Here is a 10,524-nt window from a genome sequence, read left to right on the forward strand (position 1 = left end):
CACACACACACACACACACACACACACACACACACACACACACACAGACAGACAGATCCCTGCAGTAATTAATTATGTGCATGTTATAACAATTTTTGCATTTTATTTGAACAGTTTATGACCTTTTAGATGCTTCTGATTGTTGAATTTTCTGATAGGAGTATCAACAGTACAATCTATAATGTAGTGGCTGAAATAGATGAGTGATTATAAAGTTTTTTCACGTATTTATTAATTCATTTATTACTATTTTACATGGAACACACACACACATATATCAAAGCATTGCATTTTAGCATACAATTGTAAAACAGTTGGAGTTGTTGGAGTAAATTAACCAAATTATTTTTCATCATCAAAGCACAAACATCATCGTTTGCGTATTTAACATCAAAACTTCAAGTGCACCTCTTTTACTTTATTTGTAATCCAGTGTTTGCTGGGGCAGGGTATTGTGACGCGGCTGTCAGGTGACGTCACGCGCCTCGGCCCCGCCCCCCGGGAGCGCGTGAGAGAGCACCCAGGTAGATGCTCAACAGGTGCGTCTCACACCTGCGGTCCGCTCCGGGTAAGACACATCACATTCATGCAAACTAATTATCCTGAGAGTTTATCATGCTTTGTTTAATTTAGGAGCGTTAAACTGTTTCAGTGATGTCTCTGTTTAATTCTAAACTCAGTATTTCAACTGTAAATGTTGCCTGTTGGGAATATTTTGACAGTTAAACGTTAAATAGAAAGACATTTAAAAATAAATGTAAATGATAATCATTAATATGATATAATACCGAACAGACCGGTAGTTGTTCAGTCTTGAATAGGCTCGAAAATACATGAATTAAAGTTTATTACTATCCTTAACTATTGAAATGTGCTGTAACCAGTTATCTGTTTAACATGATATAATGTAGCAATGTTTATTAATGTTATTGATTGTGATATTGGTAGCACTTCACAGTAAGGTCTCATTTGTTAACATTAGTTAATGCATTAGCACTAAAAAAATATTTTTTTCGAAGCTGTAAATAAAGATTATTGGAGTACATTTTACAAGAAAGTACTGTTTTAGTTTTTCTACTTAAATGTCATGTTTTATTCAATGTGTTGCATGCCATTTCTTTGTAATTAATTGTGAAATTTACTAGCAGTTTCTAAGTGAAAATTCTTTCTATACCATTTTTTTTCAGTGCATCTGACAATCAGCAATATTTAAAAAAAAAAAAATAAAGCATTTATTTATCTTTTTTACTGTTAGTTACACTGGAAAAAAAAGGTAACCTAAAAAAAGTCAATTAAAAATATTATTCAGCAGCAAGCCAAATAACTTTTAACAATTTTTATGGGTTAAATAAATGGTTAAAAAAAAACTTTTTAAGGTTACCACTTTTTACAGTGTAGTGAAAATTTCACTTTTAGTCCACAGTGCGTTAAAAAATATAAATATAAAATATAAAAAATGCGTTTAATATTGTATTATTAAATGTTGAAATTAACATGAATTAAGAGTAATAAATGCTGTAAAAACATTGTTTATTGTTAGTTCATGTTAACTAATATAGTTAACTAATGTTAACAAATGAAACCTTATTGTAAAGTGTTACTGTGAAATATTAATAAAGCATTTTTTTGTTTTTCTGGTGGTCTGTGATTGGGCCGGTTTTGCTCCAGATATCAGTGTAAGAGTTAATGCAATAACCTACATAGAGAGGTCAAAGGTCAGAGACGAAAACTCACGCTCATTAGTGCGAGCTTCAGATTTATGTAAGAGTAAAGTCACACTTCTGAAGGATTGCGAGCATGGACAGACACACATGTGATGTTTATGTAAGTGTCATCATGGGGAATTAACATGTGTCTGGTGCAGGAGTCAGCTTGTGAAACTCGAGCCGCGATGGGTCGGAAGGAGATCGACTGCAGCTGGAAGAAAATCACCAACAACATCAAGGACATTTTCGACTTCAAGGAAGTTCTGGGGTCGTAAGTATCGAACACTGTGATTTTCGGAGTACATATTGTTTGCCGAGTCAGAAATCAGTGCAGCGCTCCTGAAGGTGTTTTTGCCAGCTTGAGCACTATTACAGGATCAGCAGCTTTAGCTCTCAGAGGAGACACATGCGTTCAACAGCAGTGCTAATCTGAGACACAGATTAACGGATTGAGGGCCAGGGGACATCTTTATCAATGAAGCCCTTCATCCTCTTGCTCCGATTGAGAAATACCGGCAGGAACCGTTTTGCAGTGAGACAGAATATTATAGGGCATTATTGGGCATTGTGAGGTGTTATGAAGCTTCATGAAGCATGATACAAAGTGTTCTGAAATGTAATGAAGCATTACAAAGCATTTTGAATTGTTATGAGGCTGTGAGAGGGACTATTATCTCTTACGACAGTTTATGAAGGGTTATGAAGCGTTGTAAGGTGTTATGAAGCTTAATAAATTGTAATAAGGCAAGGGAACTGAAAGGTGTTATGAAGCATTGTAAAGTGAGCCGGTAAGAGGCATTGTGAAGTGTTACAGTATGAAGTTTTATGAAGCATTATGAGAAGTAATGAAGTTTTATGGAGCATTATGAGTTGTTATGAAGCATTATAAGCGCTTTGAAATGTTATGAAGCTTTAAGAGGCACTTTTATCTCTTATGACACTTTATGAAGGGTTATTAAACATTATGAGGTGCTATGAAGCTTTATGAAATTAAATGAAGCTTTATGGAGCACTACATTGTATTATGATGCTTTGTAAGGCATTACTGAACCATTAAATGAGCCACTGTAATAGTGTTATGCAACTTTATGAAGCATTATGAGATGTTATAAAGCTTTATGGAACACTTTAAGGTATTAGGAAGCTTTGTGAAGTGTTATAAAGCATTATACAGTTTTATGAAGTTTTAAGAGTCGACATACAGTAAGCTCTTATGACACTTTATGAAGGGTTATTAAACATTATGAGGTGCTATGAAGCTTTATGAAATTAAATGAAGCTTTATGGAGCACTACATTGTATTATGATGCTTTGTAAGGCATTACTGAACCATTAAATGAGGCACTGTAATAGTGTTATGCAACTTTATGAAGCATTATGAGATGTTATAAAGCTTTATGGAACACTTTAAGGTATTAGGAAGCTTTGTGAAGTGTTATAAAGCATTATAAAATGCTATAAAGTTTTAAGAGTCGACATACAGTAAGCTCTTATGACACTTTATGAAGGGTAGTGAAGCATTAAGAGAAGTTGTGAAGCAGTATGGGGCACTGTAAGAAGTTAGGAAGCTTTGTAAGGCTGTACTGAACTATTATGATGCATTATGCATTAAATGGATCTTTATGGGGGGATATGAAGCATTTTGAAGCATTGTAGGAAGCTTTATGGAGCTCTATAAGGTGTAAGGAAGATTTATAAGGCATAATGAGCCATTATGAAGCAGTGCTGTGAAGTTTTATGAAGCTTTATGAACCAAACTGTTCCGAAATGTTATAAAGCTTTAAGAAGCACTGTAAGATCTTATGGCACTTTATCAAGGGCTATGTAGCATTATGAGGTGTTATGAAGCTTTATGAAATATGGGGCACTAAAAAGTGTTTCTAAGAAGCATTTGAATGCATTGCTGAACCATTAAATGAGATATTGTGAAATGTTATGAAGCTTTATGAAGCATTATGAGTCATTATGAAGCATTATAAAGTGGTCCAATGAAGCTATGCTATGAAGTTTCAAGAGGCAATATAATGTCACTTTATGTCAAATGTCACTTTATGAAGGGTTATGATGCTTTATGGGGCACTATAAGGGGTTAGGAAGCTTCGCCAGGCATACTGAACCACTATGAGGCAATACAAAGTGTTATGAAACTTTATAAAGCATAATAAGTTGTTATGAAGCATTACAAAGTGTTATGAAACTTTATGGAGCATTATGAAATGGTGTGAAACATTTTGAGGCACCATAGACTCAAATGAAGTTGTATGAAGTGTTATAAGAAGTTTTGAAGTATTATGAGGTGCTAAAATAATCTGGAGTATTATGAAGGCAGTATAAAGTGTTACAAATCTATGCGAGGCATACTGAGGAATAGAGATGAATTAATGGGTGAATCTTTATGAGGCATTATGAAGCATTATACAGCTTTATGAGATATTATTTGACATTATGAGTCATGAAGTGTTTTGAATTATCAGTAAGTTGATATTCAGAGATGTTTGTCAGTAGTTTGTTGACCGTGTCAGCGTTAGTGCGTCTCTCTCTCTCGACACCTGTTAATCTTCATCTGCGGGTGATTGAGACAGACATCAGAGAACATCCTGACACTGGTCAATTAAAGGATTACTGAGGGGTGAATGTAAGTGGGTTTACTAAGCTACACCACAGGGACATATTTGCCTCCAAAAGAGAACTGAATCTTACGAGTCTTTGCTAATTGTGTTATGGTTATAGACCGATTGCTGTAAATTATGGATTAATTTTTCATAATTTCTAGAATGAGTGCCTTAATTGGATTCTGAACACATTTATGTTGATTACAGCACGTTTGGAGAGTTGGCAAGGTCTGACTGACTTCAAATAATCACCCTCTCATCAATTGGCAATGGTCAAACAGTGACTAATGTAATAATCTCTGCTGTAGGAGTTTGCTTTCATACATAGATGGTTTGAGAATGTGCCAAGCATGGTGAGAACATGTTGCTAAGCCGTTGCAGTGTTCTCGGTGGTTGCTAGGGTGTTCTGGATTAAAGGCATTGTGGGTAATCAGTCATGAGGGGCGGCACTGGGTCTCTTATATAACGCACTGTAATCCTCCTCCTAGGACAGTTATTCATGGGAGAGGTGGACTCAAGATAGACAGGGTGGGTTCAAGTTTTCACTGGAACAGGCTGGACACACACAGCACGGCCTTGTGCTGATGGATTAGTGCTGATCTCCATGCACTGAACTTAAAGCTCACTGGGAGTCCAACATTTAGAGCTTCACATACTGCAGAAAGAATTCTGTTGCTGTTTATGGGGTTAAAATGTTCATATCCTTTTAACTGTTTCTGCAGGGGCTCGTTTTCTGAGGTCTACCTGGTGAGAGAGAGAAAGACCGGGAATTTCTACGCCCTGAAGTGTGTGAAGAAAAAACAGCTGCACCACTCGAACCTCGAGAACGAGATCAAAGTGCTGAAGAGGTACAAGAAAAAACAAGACACCAGTATCTCTGACACTACAGACCACCACAGACCTTTAAAATAAACACTCAAATCACAAACATAATCATCACAGGTCATTGTCACAGAAAGCACAGACCATAAACAACACAGACCATTAACATAAAGACCACAGACCAATATCACCAACACTACAGACCATAAACATCACAGACCACTAAAATAAACACTCAGATCACAAATATAATCATCCATTTTCACAAACACTACAGACCATAAACAACACAGACCATTAACATAAAGACCACAGACCAATATCACCAGCACTACAGACCATAAACATCACAGACCACTAACACAAACACCACAGACCACTGAAGTAAACAGTCAGATCACAATTATAAGTATCACAGACCTTTAACATAAACACTACAGACCAATATCACCAACACTACAGACCATAAACATCACAGACCACTAAAATACACTCAGATCACAAATATAATCATCACAGATACTACAGACCACAAACACGACAAAAGCATGAGCATAAAGACCACAGACCAGTATCACTAACACTACAAATATCATAGACCACTAATATAAATACTACAGACCACTAAATACGACAAAAACATGAACATAAAGACCACAGACCAATATCACCAGCACTACAGACCATAAAGATTACAGACCACTTACACAAACACCACAGACCACTAAAGTAAACAGTCAGATCACAATTATAAGTATCACAGACCTTTAACATAAACACTACAGACCAATATCACCAACACTACAGACCATAAACATCACAGACCACTAAAATACACTCAGATCACATATATAATCATCACAGATACTACAGACCACAAACACGACAAAAACATGAGCATAAACACCACTGACCAATATCACCTACACTACAGACCATAATCATCACAGACCACTAAAATCACAGACGATAAACATAAACACCATCACCCATTACCACAAACCTCAAACATAAACATGATAGCCCTTAAACATGTTCTACAGACCATAAACACCAAAGACCGCTAACACACTACAGACAGGCTACAGACTGTAAACATAAACACCACTAAAAACAAAACAGACATGATCACAGTCACAGACTACTACCACAAAAGACCACTGACATAAAAAACATTGATGCAAACACCACAGACCATAAACGCTACAGACCATTAACGCAAATACCCTTGACTCCACTTAAAACACCACGGACAACAACCCCTAAAAGTCTCTCTCTCTGTCTTTCAGGATAAAGCATGATAATGTGGTGGGACTGGAGGATTTCTACGAAACGAGAACACACTATTACCTGGTCATGGAGCTGTACGTGTTTGATAAAGCCTGAAATATACACACAAACACAATCACACACATCTTTTTTAGCGTCATTTTAATGTGTTTTTGGGTGAAGGGTGTCGGGCGGAGAGCTCTTTGACCGTATTCTGGATCGAGGTGTTTACACGGAGAAAGACGCCAGCCGTGTGATCAAACAGGTCCTGGAGGCCGTGTCCTACCTGCATCAGAACAGCATCGTCCACAGAGACCTGAAGGTGAGAGCGGACGATCTTCTAGCAATTCAGTTTTTTAATGCAATGTCATTAACCGCCGTGGTTTTGTCCGTCTGTAGCCTGAAAACCTACTGTACTACAGTTCGGATGAGAACGCCAAGATCATGATCAGTGACTTCGGTCTGTCCAAGATGGCCGATCACGGCGTGATGTCCACAGCCTGCGGAACACCAGGATATGTTGGTATGAATGGTTTTACACAGTCAAACTTCATATTTCAATTACATTTTCATTAAATTGCTTATAATGTCCATGATTGTGGTGTTTCTCCTCAGCTCCGGAGGTTCTGGCTCAGAAACCGTACAGTAAAGCTGTGGACTGCTGGTCTATCGGCGTCATAACCTACATCTTGTGAGTCTGCGCTCATGTAGACACTCCTGAGAGCCAGTCAGTTGTGTTTTTCCTTCAATCAATCTCTTATGTGTTTGTTTAGGTTGAGCGGCTACCTGCCGTTTTATGAGGAGAACGAAACGCGCCTGTTCTCCAAAATCATGAAGGCAGAATACGCCTTCCACTCGCCGTACTGGGACGAAATCTCTGAGTCAGGTGCATCACAGACACTTTACAGACGCAGAAGTCTCATAAACATGAAGAGACGTTACTGCCACCTGGAGGCCATCAGCTGTATTACAACATCAACTCCTGTAGAGACTATTCAGGCATAGATCTCTTTTTCCCTGTGAATAATTGTGATTAAACTCTCTTTACTTTTGATTTCTGCAGCGAAGGACTTCATCAGGCACATGCTGGAGAAAAACCCTAATAAACGTTTCACCACTGAACAAGCGCTCAGTCATGCATGGTGAGAAACACGAAGCCACATCTCAGAGAATCTCAGTACTGTTTTACATGAATAAACATAGTGAAAAAAAAAACGGACTAAACTTAATGTTCAAATAATGGTTAAACAAATAGAAATACGAATAACATACTAATTAGTTGACTCATAAATACTGTATAATGATTAATAATCAAACATAAGCGTGCTTATTTTGAAATATGTTGATTCATGGAAAAAACTTACCGTATCATCAATAAACATACATATGCATGAATGAGAAAACTAATGCATAAAGCATGCAGATTCATAATTGAGTATACAAATTTATGAATAAACATTTTAAAAATAATACTGTTCATTCATGAACACAGATGCATGAAAAAAACATACATAGGGTGAATAAACAAACTAATGCATAAACATGCATATTTATAAATAAATACACTTTTAATAATTTCGATATAAGCATGTTGATTCATGAATAAACACCGATTCATGAAAAGCATACTTATTCGTGAATAAACAAACAAACATGCTGATACATAAATAAATATATTGATTTATGAATAAACACTGATTCATGAAAAAATGGTATGATGAATCAGCATATTTTTTAATAATGCATAAAACATGCAGATTCATGATTTATGAATAAACATTAATTTTAAAATAAGCATGTTGGTTATTTATACATTTGTTTATTCTTTGATAAGTATGATTATTCATTAAATCAGTGTTTATTTATTAAACATGCCGATTCATAAATAACTATACAGTTTTATAAATAAACATTCATTTTAAAATAAGCATGGTGATTTATGTATAAACATAAGCCATGATGACTCAACATACTTGTGCATGTATAAACAAACTAATACATAAATATGCATTCAGATTCATAAATAACTTTATAAATAAGCACGTTGATTCGTGCATAAACACTGATTCATGAAAAAACATGGCATGATAAATCAACAAAGTTTTTCATAAACGAATGCATAAAATCATGCAGGTTGATAAATAAGTAATCTGATTTCTGAATCAACATGCTGGTTGATGAATGAATGAAGTCGCTGGTCTGTCTGTGCAGGATCATTGGAGACACGGCGCACAATGACAACATCATTCAGCCCGTCTGTGAGCAGATGCAGAAAACCTTTGCCAAATCCAAGTGGAAGGTGAGAGAGGGCAGATCATCTATTCTCTCATCCTGTGTGGCAGTATGAATTATTGACGGTGCGTGTGTTTCAGCGAGTCATTAATGCGACGGTGGTGGTCAGTCACATGCGGCGACTGCAGCTGTCCCACACTGACCCTCCGGCCCTGACCCCGGCCCCGCTGATCCAGGTTCTGGACGTCTCGTCCCCCGGCCCGCCCCCGGATAAGCTGGACACCAATGGGAACCCCTCGTGCAGTCACATGACCCTGTCGCCTCAAGCTGATGTCAGCAGGGGCCGGGGCCCACTAAAGGCCTGCAACAGTGAGCCGATGCACGCGCTGGTCATCTGTGAGACGGGGCAACACGTGTACTGCTCCGAGTCCGACCTGCCCTGCGCCGCCAACAGGTACAAACCTCCCCTCTTTGATTTTTAATTATATCAAGACTATCAATACATTTCAGTTTTTAATTACGTATATTTGTAATTGAGATTCGTCCAACATTTTGGGGCATTTCAAAGAACCGGTAGCAATGCATTCTGGGATAACATTGTCCATGAAGAATTAATTTGATGCTGCCTTTGAATATAAATATATTATATATTATATAAAATATATGAATATATAGATATATTTGATAATAAATTAAAATAAATATTAAATTGAGCAATAATGAATTTGCAATTATTTCATGTTCAAAATTCACAGTAAGAGATGTTTTATTCAATTTTATTTCAAATTGTTTTAAAATTTAAACTTGAGATGCAAAAATGGTTCTTTCAGCTGTCCATTTTAATGAATTGATTCGTAACTCTGATGAATCGATTCATAACTGATGCCAAAGAATCGTTTCATACATTTGATTCAGCAATTGATTCAACAACTCGAATGAATTGAATTAGTGAACAGATTCAGTTGGTTCTGTAAATCAATTCAATCGAGTCACAAAGTGGATCCATTATTCAACTCACTTAATTCATCAAGTCAATTCATGACTGATTCAGTGAGTCGATTCATAACTCTGATTCACTGATTCATTTGCATCATCACTCAAAAATGTTCACTGAATCTCCTCGTGGCATTTCTTGTTTTTAAATTGTTTAATGCAAAAAAAAACTGCTTATAAATATAGATATTTTAAACTATATTGCAATTTATTGTGTTTAATGACTTGAAAATATTTGTATTTTATATATAGATTTGTATTGTATAAAGATTTATTTAAAAATGCTTTTGAAACTAAAATTGCACTGTTATTTGGCTTAATACATGAAAACATTTTTTTATGTAATTGGCTGAAGTTAATTTAACTTTAAAATGATTTTTTCTCTGTGTTTCAGATCAGACAGAGTGACATGTTGCACAGATGAGCGGGGCCAGTCGCTGCAGACCGGGGTTTGCTCTGTGATGTGATGGGATGATTGACAGCTGTCAGTCAAATGAAGTGAGTAGGGCTCAGGTCGCCGCTTTGAGCGTCCCGTGACAGTAAAGGTGTGTGACATCTCGTCTTCTGTCTCTCTCAGATCCTGCGCTCGTAGGATGATCAAGTGTGTGTTTTTCACGGGATCGGTCGCACGTCGGATCCACACGAGTGCCAGTTGTCTGCGTCTCAAATCTTCAATACATGAAAACATTTTTTTATGTAATTGGCTGAAGTTAATTTAACTGTAAAATGATTTTTTTTCTGTGTTTCAGATCAGACAGAGTGACATGTTGCACAGATGAGCAGGGCCAGTCGCTGCAGACTGGGGTTTGCTCTGTGATGTGATGGGATGATTGACAGCTGTCAGTCAAATTAAGTGAGTAGGGCTCAGGCCGCCGCTTTGAGCGTCCCGT

The 10,524-nt window shown here is 36.9% G+C and overlaps 1 protein-coding gene across 2 annotated transcripts in view; it reads left to right on the forward strand.

Moving 5' to 3' along the window:
• LOC107750693 (calcium/calmodulin-dependent protein kinase type 1D-like) overlaps positions 1-10,302 on the forward strand; it is a 13,088-nt gene extending 2,786 nt beyond the window's left edge. The window contains exons 2-14 of one of the 2 annotated variants that reach the window (XM_016566202.1): positions 434-568; positions 1,865-1,977; positions 5,041-5,166; positions 6,430-6,504; positions 6,593-6,731; positions 6,809-6,932; positions 7,025-7,100; positions 7,183-7,295; positions 7,473-7,551; positions 8,621-8,708; positions 8,782-9,095; positions 10,029-10,132; positions 10,212-10,302. In XM_016566202.1, coding sequence (XP_016421688.1) covers positions 434-568; positions 1,865-1,977; positions 5,041-5,166; positions 6,430-6,504; positions 6,593-6,731; positions 6,809-6,932; positions 7,025-7,100; positions 7,183-7,295; positions 7,473-7,551; positions 8,621-8,708; positions 8,782-9,095; positions 10,029-10,101 — 1,455 coding nt within the window. In that variant the 3' untranslated portion in view covers positions 10,102-10,132; positions 10,212-10,302. The other variant, XM_016566203.1, reaches the window with a different exon arrangement.
• The last annotated feature ends 222 nt before the right edge of the window (positions 10,303-10,524 follow it).

The sequence above is a fragment of the Sinocyclocheilus rhinocerous genome, unplaced genomic scaffold, assembly GCF_001515625.1.
Source record: "Sinocyclocheilus rhinocerous isolate Xijiao unplaced genomic scaffold, SAMN03320098_v1.1 scaffold302, whole genome shotgun sequence".
NCBI lineage: Eukaryota > Metazoa > Chordata > Actinopteri > Cypriniformes > Cyprinidae > Sinocyclocheilus > Sinocyclocheilus rhinocerous.